This window comes from Salvelinus alpinus, chromosome 9 (assembly GCF_045679555.1).
Source record: "Salvelinus alpinus chromosome 9, SLU_Salpinus.1, whole genome shotgun sequence".
In the NCBI taxonomy this organism is placed as follows: domain Eukaryota; kingdom Metazoa; phylum Chordata; class Actinopteri; order Salmoniformes; family Salmonidae; genus Salvelinus; species Salvelinus alpinus.
In genome coordinates, this window is record NC_092094.1 from 14,797,066 (window position 1) to 14,817,408 (window position 20,343).

General features: G+C 43.7%; 1 protein-coding gene across 1 annotated transcript in view; it reads left to right on the plus strand.

The window, feature by feature from the left end:
- Positions 1 to 16,762, plus strand: part of met (MET proto-oncogene, receptor tyrosine kinase) — a 111,418-nt gene extending 94,656 nt beyond the window's left edge. Inside the window, exons 13-21 of the mRNA XM_071416080.1 lie at positions 1,846 to 2,002; positions 2,747 to 2,887; positions 3,425 to 3,679; positions 5,302 to 5,382; positions 6,444 to 6,625; positions 7,143 to 7,252; positions 7,525 to 7,690; positions 10,264 to 10,400; positions 14,421 to 16,762. Of these exons, the coding sequence (XP_071272181.1) occupies positions 1,846 to 2,002; positions 2,747 to 2,887; positions 3,425 to 3,679; positions 5,302 to 5,382; positions 6,444 to 6,625; positions 7,143 to 7,252; positions 7,525 to 7,690; positions 10,264 to 10,400; positions 14,421 to 14,664 (1,473 nt within the window). The 3' untranslated portion in view covers positions 14,665 to 16,762. The remainder of the gene's footprint in view (positions 1 to 1,845; positions 2,003 to 2,746; positions 2,888 to 3,424; positions 3,680 to 5,301; positions 5,383 to 6,443; positions 6,626 to 7,142; positions 7,253 to 7,524; positions 7,691 to 10,263; positions 10,401 to 14,420) is intronic.
- Positions 16,763 to 20,343: the final 3,581 nt, after the last annotated feature.

Sequence of the window (20,343 nt, forward strand, 5' to 3'; positions counted from 1 at the left end):
ACCGTTGCCCTAGAGCACACAAAAAACTATACATACCTCGGCCTAAACATCAGCACCACAGGTAGCTTCCACAGAGCTGTGAACGATCTGAGAGACAAGGCAAGAAGGGCATTCTATGCCATCAAAAGGAACATAAATTTCAACATACCAATTAGGATCTGGCTAAAAATACTTGAATCAGCCATAGAGCCCATTGCCCTTTATGGTTGTGAGGTCTGGGGTCCGCTCACCAACCAAGATTTCACAAAATGGGACAAACACCAAATTGAGACTCTGCATGCAGAATTCTGCAAAAATATCCTCCGTGTACAACGTAGAACACCAAATAATGCATGCAGAGCAGAATTAGGCCGATACCCACTAATTATCAAAATCCAGAAAAGAGCCGTTAAATTCTACAACCACCTAAAAGGAAGCGATTCCCAAACCTTCCATAACAAAGCCATCACCTACAGAGAGATGAACCTGGAGAAGAGTCTCCTAAGCAAGCTGGTCCTAGGGCTCTGTTCACAAACACAAACACACCCCACAGAGCCCCAGGACAACAGCACAATTAGACCCAACCAAATCATGAGAAAACAAAAAGATAATTACTTGACACATTGGAAAGAATTAACAAAAAAACAGAGCAAACTAGAATGCTATTTGGCCCTAAACAGAGAGTACACAGTGGCAGAATACCTGACCACTGTGACTGACCCAAACTTAAGGAAAGCTTTGACTATGTACAGACTCAGTGAGCATAGCCTTGCTATTGAGAAAGGCCGCCGTAGGCAGACATGGCTCTCAAGAGAAGACAGGCTATGTGCTCACTGCCCACAAAATGAGGTGGAAACTGAGCTGCACTTCCTAACCTCCTGCCCAATGTATGACCATATTAGAGAGACATATTTCCCTCAGATTACACAGATCCACAAAGAATTTGAAAACAAATCCAATTTTGATAAACTCCCATATCTACTGGGTGAAATTCCACAGTGTGCCATCACAGCAGCAAAATTTGTGACCTGTTGCCACAAGAAAAGGGCAACCAGTGAAGAACAAACACCATTGTAAATACAACCCATATTTATGCTTATTTATTTTAACTTGTGTGCTTTAACCATTTGTACATTGTTACAACACTGTATATATATAATATGACATTTGTAATGTCTTTCTTGTTTTGAAACTTCTGTATGTGTAATGTTTACTGTTAATTTGTATTGTTTATTTCACTTTTGTGTATTATCTACCTCACTTGCTTTGGCAATGTTAACACATGTTTCCCATGCCAATAAAGCCCCTTGAATTGAATTGAATTGAATTGAGAGAGAGAGAGAGAGAGTGAGAGAGAGAGAGAGTGTGTGTGTGTGTGTGTGTGTGTGTGTGTGTGTGTGTGTGTGTGTGTGTGTGTGTGTGTGTGTGTGTGTGTGTGTGTGTGTGTGTGTGTGTGTGTGTGTGTGTGTGTGTGTGTGTGTGTGTGTGTGTGTGTGTGTGTGTGTGTGCTCATCAGTTTAACCCCTAGAATGGAATTGGAGTTTTCCAACACACACACCATAAAAAATTTATTATCTAGAATGTAGTTGTACATCTCACTCACTGTTCTCCTCTCCTCTCTGTCTGTCTGTCTGTCTGTCTGTCTGTCTGTCTGTCTGTCTGTCTGTCTGTCTGTCTGTCTGTCTGTCTGTCTGTCTGTCTGTCTGTCTGTCTGTCTGTCTGTCTGTCTGTCTGTCTGTCTGTCTGTCTGTCTGTCTGTCTGTCTGTCTGTCTGTCTGTCTGTCTGTCTGTCTGTCTGTCTGTCTGTCTGTCTGTCTGTCTGTCTGTCTGTCTGTCTGTCTGTGTGTGTGTGTATTATGTGTGTAGTGGCGTCAGGCGTCATCCTCAGTGAGTCTGGGCAGGGTGATGTTGGCCCATGAGCAGGACTACAGAGGGCTGCTAGCTGGCTGTGTGTGTGTCAGTCTGCTGCTGCTGATGTTGCTCACTCTGTTCCTCTGGAAAAGGAGGAACAAACACATTGACGGTATGTCAGTTTGTGTTATTTTGTGATATATTTTCAACTGTGTGTGTGTGCGTGTGCATGTGTGTGTGCATGTTTGCCCGCCTCTTACTGGCTGTGGGATTGTGAGGTGTGGAGCTGATGGGAGCACTGGTGGAGCGCTCTATCCTTCTCCTTCAATGACTGTGTTCTCTCTCTCTCTCTCTCCCTCTGCTACTGCCTCCCTCCTCCTCTCCCTTTCTCTGTCCCCTCCCTCCCCCTGTACCCCATCTCTCTTTCTCTCTCCCCCCTCTGCCACCCCACTCTCTTCCCTACATCCAATCCTCTCCTTCTCTCTATTTCTCCCTCCTACCACCTCTCCTCCTCTCTCTCATCTCCCTCCTCCTCTCCCTCCTCCCCTCTCTCCTCCTCTCTCTCTCTCTCCCTCCTCTTCCTCCTCCTCTCCATTCTCTCTCTCTCCCTCCTCTCTCCTTCTCTCTCTCCTCCTCCTCTCCCTTTTTCTCTCTCTCCTCCTCTCTCCCTCTCCCTCCTCCTCTCTATCCTCCTCTCCCTCCTCTTCTCTCTCTCCTCCTCTCCTCCTCTCCCTCCTCCTCTCCCTCCTCCCTGTCCTCCTCTCTCTCTCTCTCTCTCTCGCTCCTCTCTCTCTCTCCTCCTCTCTCTCTCCTCCTCTCTCTCTCTCCTCTCTCTCTCTCCTCCTCTCTCTCTCTCCTCCTCTCTCTCCTCCTCTCTCTCCTCCTCTCTCTCCTCCTCTCTATCTCTGGTCTCCAGATCTGGCTGAGGGTAAGGTTTGGTATGACGGCAGGGCTCACATTCAGCACTTGGATATGTTGGCTAACGCCCGGAGCGTCAGCCCCACTAACGAAATGGTGTCCCACGAGTCTTTGGACTATAGAACCACCCTGCCGGAGGGTACGTTTCCTGACACTACACCACTGGAGCGGTTACTCTGACCCTAACACTAACCCTGTACTAACAACACCTGCCTTTCTTAACCTTAACCTCTAACTTCTAAAGAGATGGCCATCTAACTCTGTGTTGACTGTTTTTTTATTCTTTGCTTCATACCTGATGCCTATTCAGACCTGGGAAACCAATGACATTAATGTATCGATGGAGGTGAAAACCAGAAGGCACTCCAACGTCCAAGAACTAGAGTTGCCCATCCCTGCCTGCTCCTCTTTCAAAATAACCCTCACGTTTTCACTCATGCAAACTCCTTTGCCCTCCGCTGCTTCCCTTCTCCCCCCAATGACATAAAGAGAAACTACCTTTCTCAATTTTCTCTTCCTGTAATGGGCAGGTCTCAGGTTCCCTCTCTTCCTTTCTGTAACCATGACTCTCTCTTTCTCCGACCTTTCTCTCTGGCATCACTCTGTGATCATGTGACCTATGTTGACCTCTAACCCTGACCCCTGTAGTAATTGACCTTTGGCTATATTGTTTCAGACCAGGGCGTGGAGAGGCCAGAGTCATGCAGGGGGGCTCCCCCTATCTACGGGAGCCATGGGGAGCTGCTGTCCCCCAGATTGGGGCTCGGAGGCATGGGTCTGGGGGCAGAGGGGGAGCTGGTGTCCCCTCTCCTGTCGGCCCCGGTCCACATCGACCCGTCCCAGCTGCACCCGGACCTCCTGAAGGAGGTTCAACATGTGGTCATCGCCAGAGAACATCTGCTGTTACATTTTAACCAGGTCATCGGCAGAGGTCAGTGGGATGATCATACACGTGTATATACTGTACACACTTCTGATACATGAACACATACACAGGTACAGTGCACGCAAAGACTCCCACATCCATGAACACGCACGCACGTGCGCACACGCACGCACGCACGCACGCACACACACACACACACACACACACACACACACACACATTACCCTAACACAGACTCAGACACACTTATAAAGCCATTAGGGAACCTGTAGGTCTCTCAAACATATCAGAATCCATCTCCATAGGGGATACACCTAAATACACTTTAGAATCACCTTGTAAGAGCTTAATGACCAACATTATCAAACCACCAGGTTGGACATCCAGACATAAACAATCACCAGACATTATATTGTGGTCACCAAGTGGGGTGTTCACTACTTCACTATATCACTATATTAGTTTGAAGGAGAAAGGCCTTTCTCTGTTATTAACATCTCCACAATGTTCGGGGACAATGCTCCCAAAAACTGCCTCCTCCCCCTTAGCTCAACCCTCGGGGAAGCCTAGGGATTCCGAAAGAAGAATTATGGGGTGGGGTGATTTGTACCCGGGTAGCATTGCAAGCTCCATTGTTGATCCGTGTGGTGTAAGCTGAGCCGTCTTTGGATCTGCAGGGATTGTGATGGGAGAACGCCTCAGAGAGTTCTCTACGCTCCTCTAGCTTTAATACCCCAACACCCCTGCAAAGCTGCACTGAACCCTCTCGACCACATATAATTCAATAAAGGCCACGGTAACTCAGAGCTGAGATAGGGGGAGATATAGCCTCCCACTGCTATGGTTACTACTGTAGGGTGCTGTATGAATGGCCCTCCAGTAAAGGGTTATAGAAGTCACCTAGGCTTCAACCAGTGGTGGGAAAAGTACACAATTGTCATACTTATCATGCAGAATTGTCATACTTATCATGCACAATTGCCAGTAAAATACTACTTGAGTAAAAGTTGAAAAGTATTTGTTTTTAAATATACTTAAGTATCAAAAATAAAAGTATAAATCATGTAAAATTCCAGACGGCACAATTTGTTTGCTTTTCTAATTTACAGATGGCCAGGTGCACACTCCAACTCAGACATCATTTACAAATTAAGCATTTGTGTTTAGTGAGTCCACCAGATCAGAAGCAGTAGGGATGACCAGAGATGTGCTGTTGATAAGTGTGTGAATTGGACAATTTTCCTCTGCTGCTAAGCATTAATAATGTAACGAGTACTTTTGGGTGTCAGCAAAAATGTATGGAGTAAAAAGTACATTATTTTCTTTAAGAATGTAGTGGAATAAAAGTAAAAGTTGTCGAAAATATAAATAGTAAAGTACAGATACCCCAAAAAACGACTTAAGTTGTACTTTAAATTCATTTTACTTTACACCACTGGCTTCAACAAAGGGAAATCTTGCTTTTCTGAGTGACTGACTGCTCCATTGACATGCCTCCAAATGACTTAATGGTCTGGAGAATCGGGTGCTTAATCCTCGTGAGCATAGTTCATAAACAAACGAATAGTTTTGGTGTCAAGGATTCCTCAGTGTAAAGTGTGCATTGTCTAACATCAAGCACTCAGGTTGTTGCTTATTTGACATCCTCTTTATTCTTCTTCATACAGGGCACTTTGGCTGTGTGTTCCACGGTACCTTGTTGGAGGCTGACGGACAGAAGCAGCACTGTGCCATCAAGTCTCTCAACCGTGAGTACTGCATGACCACAAAGGCACAGTTCACCCCGTCAGTGTTCATTCAAATCTCATTGCTCTGATATGTCACCACACAACAACGTTAGAGGGCTTATCTCATCTCTTGAACGTGCCATGGCAGTGTGTCCTGCGGAAGGAGGATTGAGATGGATTGGCTCCTGGTGGTGAGGATGACATTAAGGTCCCCCTCTCTCTAATTGTGTAACCTGTCACTTTACCCTGAGAGATGAATGTCCTAGATAAGTCTTCCACAAGGCTTCGGGAAGCTCTGCTGCTGGGCTGGTGGTAACCCATAGCGATAGAGGGTTACCACTGCCTTGTTCTCTGAGCCTTGGCCTTCTCATTGAGTTTACAGTGACCTAAAGTTCCCCAGGGAGCTTTAAAGAAAATAAAGACGTTCCCCAGGGAACTTTGTCACTGTCATGGAAAAGGCACATGGTTTGGAGAATATTGTAGGTGATGTCACCATGTTGTTTCTGCAGTAGGCAGATAGTTCTCAACATCCAGCTTCACAGCCTTGTTTTCTTAGATATTCTTTGATCTTTCTTTTACTCAGCACTAAATGGCGAGTCATCCTTCTTTGCTTCTGTGTGTGTCGTCATCTGGTAGTTACAGTGAAAGGGCAATCAGACGTTTTATCTTAGCTAAATGAGATTCTGTTTCAAACGAGATTAGAAGAGAAGGGGAGGGGGAAAGAGCAGTGACACCAGGAGCACTGATTCGATTGGATACTGGGAGTGTGTAGCAGTAACCTATAGGTTTGGGGTAGGGTCACAGTCCCTATGCTCAGACAGCCTGGAGACTGGCTCCTCATGGGCTCCTAGCAGTGGTATACAGTATAACTCAGGTTTAGATGGCACAACGTTAAAGAGATAGAGGTTTATGGCTTGATGGCCTGTTTTTGTTTGCGTTTCTGTTGGTGGTCCATCTAACAGCACATGATTAAACTTTAATGTCAGGTTGTTGTAAAACAGAATGTGTTCTCTTCTCAACAACTTGGTTAAATAAAGGCAATAAATAAATAAACAATGCTTTAATATCTTGCTGTGTTTCAGGGATTACTGACTTGGAGGAGGTGTCTCAGTTCCTGAAGGAGGGGATCATCATGAAGGACTTCAGCCACCCCAACGTGTTGTCTCTCCTGGGGATCTGTCTGCCCCCTGAGGGCTCTCCTCTGGTGGTGCTGCCATACATGAAGCACGGAGACCTCAGGAACTTCATCAGGGACGAGACACACGTAAGATGCACACACACATACACAAACTCTAGTCATACAATCCCCTTTATAAGTCATATTGTTTTGTCTGTAATAATGACTGATTTAGGCCATTGCAACTGAAACATTGTATATTTAAGTACAGGAATAAAGCATGGGAGCAGCATATACTGTAGAGATGTGGGGTCTTCATTTGATCACCCTGTTGCAGGAAATGTCATGCACAGCAGACATGCAAACTTGTAGTGTATTCAAGGTTTAAAAGGCTTGTAAAGTTTAATTTCCACTTAAAATGTTCAGACTTGATTTCCCCTACCAAAAATGTATCAACCCCTACAAAAATTACAATTAATTATAATCCACACAATACTTCACATTTACTGTTGCTGTAGGATTATTTTCCTGATGTGAGAAACTGGTCAAATTAAAATCCTACATCTGTATCGCATGCAGGCTATTCAGTCTTTTTTGGCCTAGCACCAGTGGATACATTTGGGATGTGCATATCACCTAAACACACCCTTCCTTGTTTCCCCAGAACCCAACAGTGAAGGACCTGATGGGCTTTGGTGTGCAGGTGGCCAGGGGCATGGAGTATCTGGCCAGCAAGAAGTTTGTCCACAGAGACCTAGCTGCCAGGAACTGCATGTAAGATCTGGAACCAACTGTCAAATGCAATCTCAGACAGTCAGTGTGTGGAAGTGTAGTCACCATTGTAGTGAGAGCTAACGCATTGTCATGCCATACAGTCATGCATACTTTGAGATGTTTTATTTTACTGGGTGCCATTTTGCTCCAACCATTACAGGTTAATAACACTCTAGTAAGAATGTCTGAATCCAACATGACTGCCAGTTTCCCCTAGCTCTGTAAATCTCCAGTAAGGCTGTGGTTGAAGCCGTCCCTCTCTCCTCTGATAGGCTGGATGAGAGCTACACAGTGAAGGTGGCAGACTTTGGCCTGGCCAGGGATGTGTATGAAAAGGAGTACTACAGCATCCACAGCAAGAGTGGAGTCAAACTACCGGTCAAGTGGATGGCCCTGGAGAGCCTGCAGACACACAAGTTCACCCCCAAGTCAGATGTGGTGAGAGCCTACACACACACACACATGCAGACATGCATGTACACACACCATTATCCACTTATTAATTCACTTATAGTTAAGTGATAATGCTCGAGAAGCCAGTGTTTGGAGGATATATTGTCTTGGACCGGCAAACCGTGCCAACATATCCTCAAACACCGGCTTAGAGGGCATTATCACTTTTATACAACGCGTTACCAACATATTCAAATAATAATTGACATATTTTCATTAATTTTCATTAATTTATACATACCATTTCATCCTTCCATGTGATATAGTCCTGACACAAATCAAGGGTTCTACCCAAGCCAGCTGGTCGTTTGTTCTATCGGTTAGGTTGCCAGAGATGCAAACCGGTCGTGAAGTCTTTTGGTTCTATATCAATGGACGCGACCCAGTCGTTCATTCTAAATGTTCCCCCTTGCTTGCTGGCTAGCCAACTACGGAAAACACAGTCACTTCAAACAATGAAGAAAAAATAACAGCAGAGTAGCTGCATTTGCATTTGTTTAAGATGTTTTCTAGTGACATTTATTTGGATACATTCACAACAATGAGCTGATGATGCCGATTTTGCCTGGCATCGGAAATGTGCTCTATCATCAGGACACTGTTGTTCAGAAGAGCTAGCCAACAACACAGATAACACAATCACTTCAAACTGAAACTGGAAAGACTGCAAACTAGCTACATTTAGTTTTGTTTGACCTGTTTTTCTAGTCTAACCAAATGCTAGTCTAAAAGAAATGAGAAATGATATCTCAATGCCTTTTTCCAGTGTAGATAAAGTTTATAAATTGCCTGGTTGAGCTGATGAGACAGTCAATTGCGCCGTGAGATGGAACAGTGAATAGGCATTTCAACAGTGAATAGCATCCAAGAAGAGACCCTCGCCTTGTATAGTATTACATAACCATTCTCTTATCTATTCAAACTCACACACACTATTACTCTACTACCTCTACACACACACACACACACACACACACACACACACACACACACACACACACACACACACACACACACACACACACACACACACACACACACACACAACAACACACACACACACACACACACACACACACACACACACACAGAAACACACACAGTATCGATGAGAACCTATGATAATCAGCATCAACCTTAATCTGGCCTGCTACCCTCTCAGCCCCACTCCTTCTTAACAAACCACCACGCTTACTGTTTAATCTCTGGTTAATGTACAGGGTTAGCTTGTCTCTGCTACAGTTTCTGTTTATAGGGTTAGCTTGTCTCTGTTACAGTTTCTGTTTATAGGGTTAGCTTGTCTCTGCTACAGTTTCTGTTTATAGGGCTAGCTTGTCTCTGCTACAGTTTCTGTTTATAGGGCTAGCTTGTCTCTGCTACAGTTTCTGTTTATAGGGCTAGCTTGTCTCTGCTACAGTTTCTGTTTATAGGGCTAGCTTGTCTCTGCTACAGTTTCTGTTTATAGGGCTAGCTTGTCTCTGCTACAGTTTCTGTTTATAGGGCTAGCTTGTCTCTGCTACAGTTTCTGTTTATAGGGTTAGCTTGTCTATGCTACAGTTTCTGTTTATAGGGTTAGCTTGTCTATGCTACAGTTTCTGTTTATAGGGTTAGCTTGTCTCTGCTACAGTTTCTGTTTATAGGGTTAGCTTGTCTCTGCTACAGTTTCTGTTGATAGGGTTAGCTTGTCTATGCTACAGTTTCTGTTTATAGGGTTAGGTTGTCTCTGCTACAGTTTCTGTTTACAGGGTTAGCTTGTCTATGCTACAGTTTCTGTTTATAGGATTAGGTTGTCTATGCTACAGTTTCTGTTTATAGGGTTAGCTTGTCTATGCTACAGTTTCTGTTTATAGGGTTAGCTTGTCTATGCTACAGTTTCTGTTTATAGGGTTAGCTTGTCTCTGTTACAGTTTCTACCTCTATAACTCTATTATTTCACAAACCTTAGCTGCATTTAACACTCCTCCTATCTGTCTGCTCTTTTCAATGAAAGCCGGAAATATGGAAAATATGTTCATTAGGACTGGGGTTGTGTCCGGAATGGCACCCTCTACCCTATATAGTGTGCCACTTTTGATCAGGACTCATAGGGCTCATAGAACTCATAGGGATCATAGGACTCATAGGGATCATAGGACTCATAGGGATCATAGGACTCATAGGGATCATAGGACTCATAGGACTCATATGACTCATAGGACTCATAGGACTCATAGGACTCATAGGACTCATAGGACTCATAGGACTCATAGGACTCATAGGGCTCATAGGACTCATAGGGCTCATAGGACTCATAGGGCTCATAGGACTCATAGGGCTCATAGGGCTCATAGGGCTCATAGGACTCATAGGGCTCATAGGGCTCATAGGACTCATAGAGATCATAGGACTCATAGAGATCATAGAGATCATAGGGCTCATAGGACTCATAGGACTCATAGGACTCATAGGACTCTGGTCAAAAGTAGCTCATTTTATAGAAAATAGGGTGCCATTTCAGACACAGCCTGTAAAGTACTGTGATGTGATCTGATGTGTTATTGGTCCATTTGGTGTTTCAGTGGTCGTTTGGCGTGTTGCTATGGGAACTGATGACCCGGGGAGCCCCGCCCTACTCTGACGTCAACTCTTTCGACATCACAGTGTTCCTACTGCAGGGGAGACGCCTGCTACAGCCAGAGTTCTGCCCCGACGCACTGTGAGTAGTGCAAACACATGACACACACACAGACACACACACAGACAGTACACACACAATCTTGCACACACACAAACACACATACATGTACACTCTTCAAGCTTATACCCAACCACTCCCAGATATAAGACAGATGATTTTATGAATAAAAGTGCACACACACACACTCCCCTGTCCTTCACCTTGACCAATGTACATAGAGGCATGGCTCAGTGCTTCTCATTGGCAGAGACATTGAGATGAACAGAGGCCCATTGTTAACTTAGGTACTGCATGGAGAGAAGGACAGATATGCAGACAGGGAGAGAGAGAGAGAGAGAGAGAGAGAGAGAGAGAGAGAGAGAGAGAGAGAGAGAGAGAGAGAGAGAGAGATCCCTTTTAGACAACTTCCTGGGTAAAACGTTCCACTGCAATAGTGAAGGTGTAAACTTGGCAGTAGAAAATCTTAACAGTATATTTGACCTCTCAGCTTCCCTGTCAAATCTAAAAATCTCAAATAGAAAACCAAAGAAAATGAACAACAATGACAAATGGTTTGATGAAGAATGCAAAAATCTAAGAAATAAATTGAGAAACCTGTCCAACCAAAAACATAGAGACCCGGAAAACCTGAGTCTACGCCTTCACTATGGTGAATCACTAAAACAATACAGAAATACACTACGGAAAAAGAAGGAACAGCACGTCAGAAATCAGCTCAATGTAATTGAAGAATCCATAGACTCTAACCACTTCTGGGAAAATTGGAAAACACTAAACAAACAACAACACGAAGAATTATCTATCCAAAATGGAGATGTATGGGTAAACCACTTCTCCAATCTTTTTGGCTCTATAACAAAGAATAAAGAGCAAAAACATATAAATGATCAAATACAAATCCTAGAATCAACTATTAAAGACTACCAGAACCCACTGGATTCTCCAATTACCTTGAACGAGTTACAGGACAAAATAAAAACCCTCCAACCCAAAAAGGCCTGTGGTGTTGATGGTATCCTTAATGAAATGATCAAATATACAGACAACAAATTCCAATTGGCTATACTAAAACTCTTTAACATCGTCCTTAGCTCTGGCATCTTCCCCAATATTTGGAACCAAGGACTGATCACCCCAATCCACAAAAGTGGAGACAAATTTGACCCCAATAACTACCGTGGAATATGCGTCAACAGTAACCTTGGGAAAATACTCTGCATTATCATTAACAGCAGACTCGTACATTTCCTCAATGAAAACAATGTACTGAGCAAATGTCAAATTGGCTTTTTACCAAATTACCGTACAACAGACCATGTATTCACCCTACACACCCTAATTGACAACCAAACAAACCAAAACAAAGGCAAAGTCTTCTCATGCTTTGTTGACTTCAAAAAAGCCTTCGACTCAATTTGGCATGAGGGTCTGCTATACAAATTGATGGAAAGTGGTGTTGGGGGTAAAACATACGACATTATAAAATCCATGTACACAAACAACAAGTGTGCGGTTAAAATTGGCAAAAAACACACACATTTCTTCACACAGGGTCGTGGGGTGAGACAGGGATGCAGCTTAAGCCCCACCCTCTTCAACATATATATCAACGAATTGGCGCGGGCACTAGAACAGTCTGCAGCACCCGGCCTCACCCTACTAGACTCTGAAGTCAAATGTCTACTGTTTGCTGATGATCTGGTGCTTCTGTCACCAACCAAGGAGGGCCTACAGCAGCACCTAGATCTTCTGCACAGATTCTGTCAGACCTGGGCCCTGACAGTAAATCTCAGTAAGACCAAAATAATGGTGTTCCAAAAAAGGTCCAGTCGCCAGGACCACAAATTCCATCTAGACACTGTTGCCCTAGAGCACACAAAAAACTATACATACCTCGGCCTAAACATCAGCGCCACAGGTAACTTCCACAAAGCTGTGAACGATCTGAGAGACAAGGCAAGAAGGGCATTCTATGCCATCAAAAGGAACATAAATTTCAACATACCAATTAGGATCTGGCTAAAAATACTTGAATCAGTCATAGAGCCCATTGCCCTTTATGGTTGTGAGGTCTGGGGTCCGCTCACCAACCAAGATTTCACAAAATGGGACAAACACCAAATTGAGACTCTGCATGCAGAATTCTGCAAAAATATCCTCCGTGTACAACGTAGAACACCAAATAATGCATGCAGAGCAGAATTAGGCCGATACCCACTAATTATCAAAATCCAGAAAAGAGCCGTTAAATTCTACAACCACCTAAAAGGAAGCGATTCCCAAACCTTCCATAACAAAGCCATCACCTACAGAGAGATGAACCTGGAGAAGAGTCCCCTAAGCAAGCTGGTCCTAGGGCTCTGTTCACAAACACAAACACACCCCACAGAGCCCCAGGACAACAGCACAATTAGACCCAACCAAATCATGAGAAAACAAAAAGATAATTACTTGACACATTGGAAAGAATTAACAAAAAAACAGAGCAAACTAGAATGCTATTTGGCCCTAAACAGAGAGTACACAGTGGCAGAATACCTGACCACTGTGACTGACCCAAACTTAAGGAAAGCTTTGACTATGTACAGACTCAGTGAGCATAGCCTTGCTATTGAGAAAGGCCGCCGTAGGCAGACATGGCTCTCAAGAGAAGACAGGCTATGTGCTCACTGCCCACAAAATGAGGTGGAAACTGAGCTGCACTTCCTAACCTCCTGCCCAATGTATGACCATATTAGAGAGACATATTTCCCACAGATTACACAGATCCACAAAGAATTTGAAAACAAATCCAATTTTGATAAACTCCCATATCTACTGGGAGAAATTCCACAGTGTGCCATCACAGCAGCAAGATTTGTGACCTGTTGCCACAAGAAAAGGGCAACCAGTGAAGAACAAACACCATTGTAAATACAACCCATATTTATGCTTATTTATTTTAACTTGTGTGCTTTAACCATTTGTACATTGTTACAACACTGTATATATATAATATAACATTTGTAATGTCTTTATTGTTTTGAAACTTCTGTATGTGTAATGTTTACTGTTAATTTGTATTGTTTATTTCACTTTTGTATAATATCTACCTCACTTGCTTTGGCAATGTTAACACATGTTTCCCATGCCAATAAAGCCCCTTGAATTGAATTGAATTGAATTGAGAGAGAGAGAGAGAGAGAGAGAGAGAGAGAGACAGGAAGAGAGGGAGGGAGAGAGGGAGGGAGGGAGGGAGGGAGGGAGGGAGGGAGGGAGGGAGGGAGGGAGGGAGGGAGGGAGGGAGGGAGGGAGGGAGGGAGGGAGGGAGGGAGGGAGGGAGGGAGGGAGGGAGGGGCAGACAGTGGACAGGGGAGAGACCAACAGAGAGGGAATAGAGAGAGACAGAGAGAGACACCGACAAGGAGAGATGGGCAGATATGCAGACAGAGGAAGGGGGAGAGACAGACATAGAGGAAAGAGATCATATTTATATATATAGAGAGAGAGAGAGTGAGAGGGTATAGAAAGAGAGAGAGGGAGAGATGGGGAGAAAGGGAGAGAGAGAGAGAGAGAGAGAGAGAGAGAGAGAGAGAGAGAGAGAGAGAGAGAGAGAGAGAGAGAGAGAGAGAGAGAGAGAGAGAGAGAGAATAGGGAGAGAGAGAGAGAGATAGATAGAGAGAGAGAGAGAGCTATGTAAACTATAAAGCATGTACAACTACTGAAGCTGAATGTTTAGAAAGGGCACTATAGAGTGAAACCCTCCCTATCTTACCCAGTCTTTGGACAACATTAGGTTTTTAATGGAGGATGTAGATCATAATGCAGATTCAACCAAGCGGAGCACGAAACAGAACAATCCATAACAATTCATGAGTCTATTCATGAACATTGACTGACAGAGAGTATTTCCAGAATTAATGGGGCCCTGTAACAAAACTGTCAAACTTAATATGGCTAGTGGCTACTAAACACCTAAGTAAGCAAAATATATGTACCTAAAAACTATATTTCATGTGCATTTAATCTTAACCTCCTCCTCTAAATCCCACCCCCCAGGTATAACGTGATGGTTGAGTGCTGGCACCCTAGACCGGAGCGGAGGCCTACCTTCTCAGAGCTGGTGTCCCGTATCAAGTCCATCTTCTCCAGCTTCAGTGGAGAGCACTACATACTTCTCAACACCACCTATGTCAACATCGACAAGATGACCCCCTATCCCTCACTCATTTCCTACTCCTCATCCTCGTCCTCTTCCTCCACCCGTCAGGGCCACCCCCTGGAGCGAGACTGCTGCACCTGATGGGGGGTGGGGGATGGGGGTGGAGAGAGAGAGAGAGAGAGAGAGAGAGAGAGAGAGAGAGAGAGAGAGAGAGAGAGAGAGAGAGAGAGAGAGAGAGAGAGAGAGAGAGAGAAGAAAAGAGTGATGGAAGAAAGGAGAGGAAATGGGATGAAAGGAGGAGAGGAAAAATAATGAGCTTGACAGAGAGAAAGAAAGAGGGAGTAAATAGTGGGCTTGAGGTGGTGAAGACTTTGGGTCGCTGGAGAACTAGTGTATGTGACTGACAGACAGACACTGGACAAACTCGTTGACTGAGAAAAGACAGTTTGAGGATACTGACCTGTGCCGTGCATTCAGTACATGTGTAATGTGTATATATACTGACCGATGAGTGACAACCAACCTAACAGGCATCACTGTACGCTTGAGGCATGTATGAACTGTGAGGATGACCTTGGTCTGCCTCTGCTCGACAACCTAGAACTTGCTCTAGAATCTCTAATGACCTTTGACCCTGGTATGACCCTGGAGCCTGAGTTCAGGAGGTCAGGCCTCTTGTCTCTATCACAGACAATTTGGAGACATGGGAGAACCTTTTCAAAGAACAAAGCCTAAAGAAGCACATTGTATGTATGAACTACCAGTGAAGCGCCCACGATTTGAACGATTCCCTTCCCCAACGAGGGGACCGGTGGATTTTGGAGACATTTCTGCTTGTTACTGGGTGGCATGTGCTTAGAGATAAGGCGAAGTGCCAGGCTCCAGCTGTTCTTTTTCTCTATGTCAATGAAAGGTGGTGTATTGTAAAGAAACATGTTACACCTTCATCCTCCGCACTGTCACTCAATGCCCCTCTCCTCCCACTTCTCCTTGCATTCCTCCCTCCAAGCTCCCTGCGCACCGGGACTGAAGGAAGACAAAAGATGCCTGCTTTGTCATTACAATGTGTGCTCCAGCCTCCAGGTGATGTTCTCAATAACCGAGGTGGTGCAGAGTAGCTGGCAAGAGGACCAATCTGCCACCCGGCCTGTGCGGTGTGTAGCAGCTACACTGGATACTTCTTATAGTGTAATAATCTTTGATGATTCCCTTTTGATGTGCTTCGTTTTAAATGTCTCGCTGCTTTGTTGCCGTGAGTGACTCACCTATTAGTAATCTGCAGATGTTTCCCAGTTGAAAAGTGTTTTTTATTTTATTTTGGTAGGTAACACTGACTTGAAACAGCCTGTCATAATGTCTACATAGCATGTGTCATAACGGTTTGTGAAAGCTCAGCCTGAAAACGGACGCAATCATTTTGACTTCAGAGAGTCAAATGGGGGAAATTGGAGACACGTTTGAACGTTTGATGCTTTTGGGCATCATAATAATAGTGTTATGTCAGTTGAGAAAAGTACTTTTACTGTCAATCATGATAGTATTCGTACAATAGCTATGTCAGCATTTTGAAAGACCACTTCAATGTTAAAACGTTACCATTTTGCCTTTCCTTTGTGAAGCGTTTGGCTTTTTACTATGACTGCTGTGATGTAATTAGTGATCAGGCCAGCAATGGACAGATATGAATGTTTGTTAAAATAAATGTTAAAAATGCTGTACTATATTTTTTAGAATGCCTTTATGATGAAAATGAGCCTCAATCAATATTGGTCCAATGGAATGCCATAACTGAACAGTGGTGCCACAACAATGAACAAGTCCACTAAACTAAACTTTAATGAACCACTGCCTTTTGTACAAAATGATATTAAAGGGATAGCACCTTTGTGGATGTGTCTTCTATATGTAGAATTTAACTGGTAAACGTGTGTATATATACTTTATGACAGGTGACCGTTGTAGGTACAGCACAGTACAAACAAACTAAAGATACTGTACATTGAGCAACTGGAGCTAGCAGGTTCACTTCCTTCACTATAGACTTCTATGTTTTCTATTGGTAACTAAATGGCTTGTAAATCCATGAATTGGTCCATGTTTCTCACTGTCTGTGCAGTGTGAGTGTCTGTATGAGCACTGTTACGGGTTCGTCTATGAAAATAATGATGGTACTTATGTTGTTACGTCGTTATGCCTACTGACAGTCTCAGTGTAATAAAGCTATATTATCAGTGTGAAATATCTTATCATTGTCTGTATGTACATCCTTTAGTTTACCAGGCAAAGTAAATCTCTATTTACAAGGGTGACCTGACAGTGACAGTCTGCTGTCATTCTGATCTAAGAATATTACTCCTGCTTATTATGAAGAACAAATACATCTGTTTAACTTTGGTGTAAACTAAAGGGGTGTGTTTTGAATTATTTTTGTTGTATTAATGCTATTTAATCTCTCCTCAGACTAATATTATTCTGTTTGTCCTGTGGGTACCTTTGCCACTGTTCCACCCCTTATGTGTTGCGCTGTCATGGTGAATTGTAACAGAATGGTGTCATTATAATGACTACCTTACATCATCTACCTATAGGGTGCATTTCGTAATATCTGTCAACTAAGGAGTCAAGGGGTTTCAGTTTCATTTATTTAACTTTTGCAACAAAAAAAATAACATTATTTAAGCAGGGAGTCATGCTGAGACCAGGGTCTCTTTTGCAGATGAGCCCTGCATGAACACATCAAAACCAGGGCATCTCTTGAGGTTGAGAACTGAGATAGAGAAAAACCTGGAGGTTCTTGCTAAGAGCTGGAGAGAAAAAATGTTTTATACATGCCCAGAATACTGAACGTTTTGTTGGGGTGAATGACCCTGTGTTAGCTAAGTGTTTAAAAAAAGTTACATTTGTATGGTAGTGGACTGGGCATTGAGGTTGACTGATTGGAAGTCCTGTTTGGATAACATACAGGAAGTACAACAGCCTTATAGGCTGTACATTTTGTGTCTTCCCTATTTTTGTGACGTGGTGAGGTAACCCAGGAGCAGAGAAAAGAACCAGACGAAGAACCAGTGGTTTAGAATAAACTGAAATACTTTCCTGGGGAAAAGTTCAACAGTAGGTACAAAGCAAAACTTGGGAAAACAACAAACACTATGACTTGATAACTCAGTCAGGAGACAGACGCACACAGCAAACTAATCTAGCTTCTGCAAAGGGTAAAGAAAATCATAATTAGTAACTGAAAACACCTGTGTCATTATTATCTCTAGGGCGGTCTCTGCTGCCCTCTAGTGACAGGTGGAAACATGACAATTTTAGCTTTGTCTTCACTCCTTCAGCCTTCTCTGCTGTCATTGGCTTGTTGTAACCTCTGACCTCTCACCTTTCTTTACCCTCTCCTCTTTGTATTGTTGTCTAGGCGAGCCTGACATCTTCCTCTGTCTAGCCTGGCCGGTGACCGAAGCGTTCATTGCAAGTCTTCCTCTCAGTTACTTGGAGACCTAGGGTCGTGTTCATTAGGCACGCCGTAGCAATTGAAAACAAATCTGAGCGTTGCTGATTGGACAAGTTAAGGTAGTACCCATATAATTAGGAATTAGAATCTCTATGGTAGTACCTCTCTATTTCAGTCCATTTTCTTCCATTTCATGCCTACTGAAAATAACCCTGAGCAATATATCTTTACTCTCTATCTGTCTATACAGTAGTGACCCACTTGTCTTAGCTAAAATGTCATCATATGGAGATAGATAGAGGAGGGAGCCTCTCAGTGCTAAAGCTCTTCAGCTATGTACTTATCAGTTACTCTGGAATGACTGGAGCCTGCACAATGTTTCCCTCACCCTCTCACGTATTAATTATCTCCCTCCCTCTCTCTCTCTCTCTCTCTCTCTCTGTCTCTGTGTTTCTTCCTGTTTCTCATTTCCCCTCTATTTGACACACATACGCCAAAAGAAAGAACAGGTGGGCAGAGCTCAGGTATGTGAATGTGTGTCATTGGATTAGTCAGCCCCTTTGGAATGCAAGTCGACTTGACTGCTGCTAGACACACTACATCTTTCTCCCCCTCTATTGCCCCATGCCAACTGATAATGAACCTATTCCACCCTCTCAGCACACATTCTGACCTGAGTCAACACACACACACTCATTAATCCACTAACGAGCTTTGGCAATATCCATTGGCAAGAGAGTGAGTTGAGACAACTCCTCATTCCTATTCTTTATCAAACAAACTCTCATAGTTTGAATATGTTGTTTTTCTTATCGAGGAATATACATTATTCAGATCATTGAATCTGTTAAGTCAGTAATGAACTGTGTCCTCAAGCTGTGTTTTTTGAGGGGTGTGTATGCCCCCTATTGGTACTCTGCAGCTCTTGCAGCTAAAGTACAATCTAATGTTTTTGTCTGATTTGCCAACTTAGTATACATAACAGTAAACAACACATAAGACCATTTCACACAGAGAGAAAGGCCTCCTCTAGTCCTAGGTTCTACATTTGGATGAGATTAGGTACTTCAGAACCTTTATCTATCCAGAATTCAGAATGTGGCCGTAGATCTTTGGATGAACACATCTCACATACCTACAAGCGGTTGGATCTTGGCCTGAATCACACATTCTTCCCTACCCACACTCTGCTCCAAGCCAAGGTCATCCAACACAACCACAGACATGAGCTGAATATTATGTCATTGTTGTCTGCCATGGCTACAGGATTCTGGCTGCCATTTTAGATAATCAGTTAGGATGCGTCCCAAATGGCACCCTATTCTCTTTATAGTAGGCTTTGAGAGTGTGAGTGTGTGTGTGTGTGTGTGTGTGTGTGTGTGTGTGTGTGTGTGTGTGTGTGTGTGTGTGTGTGTGTGTGTGTGTGTGTGTGTGTGTGTGTGTGTGTGTGTGTGTGTGTGTGTGTGTGTGTGTGTGTGTGTGTGTGTGCGAGTGTGAGCGTGTGTGCGTGTGCGTGTTCTAGACAATCTGATAAGTCCATGTTCCCAAACTTTAACAGCACATGACCGCAAATTGACACTAGAAAATAGTTAGCGCTGAGTGTTCATATTAATTTTTCAGTTCCGCGGGCTGTGTCGCAACACATAATGACATGCAAATGCATTCTAATAGTCTAAGGTTTTTAGTTGACACTGAAAGGTTGTCTTCAATAACCATTTCAATAGAAAAAAATCTTACTTTGTTTGATAAGATTACAGATGTTGTCAAGAGACCCCATTTCAGCTGACCCCATATGGGGTCCCGACCCCAACTTTGGGAACTGCATATTCACTATTGGTGCATACTGTATACCCTACTCAAGAAATGTCAAATCTATAATTTTACCCATTTGGCCCTTTGGTCTAGCACTGTGTGAAGGGTCTTGGGTCTTGTGGGTCTTGTGTGGGTCTTGTGTGGGTCTTGTGTAGACCACTGCGTCGCAGTGCTAGCTGCGCCACCAGAGTCTCTGGGTTCGCGCCCAGGCTGGGCTGGGTTCGCGCCCAGGCTCTGTCGCAGCCGGCCGCAACCGGGAGATCCGTGGGGCGACGCACAATTGGCATAGCGTCGTCCGGGTTAGGGAGGGTTTGGCCGGTAGGGATATCCTTGTCTCAGTATGTAAAAAAAATAAAAAATAAAAATAAAATAAATTGTTATAAAATGTATGCACTCTACTGTAAGTCGCTCTGGATAAGAGCGTCTGCTCTTGGCCGGTAGGGATATCCTTGTCTCAGTATGTAAAAATGTAATAAAATGTATGCACTCTACTGTAAGTCGCTCTGGATAAGAACGTCTGCTAAATGACTAAAATGTCAAATGTAAATATGAGTGGA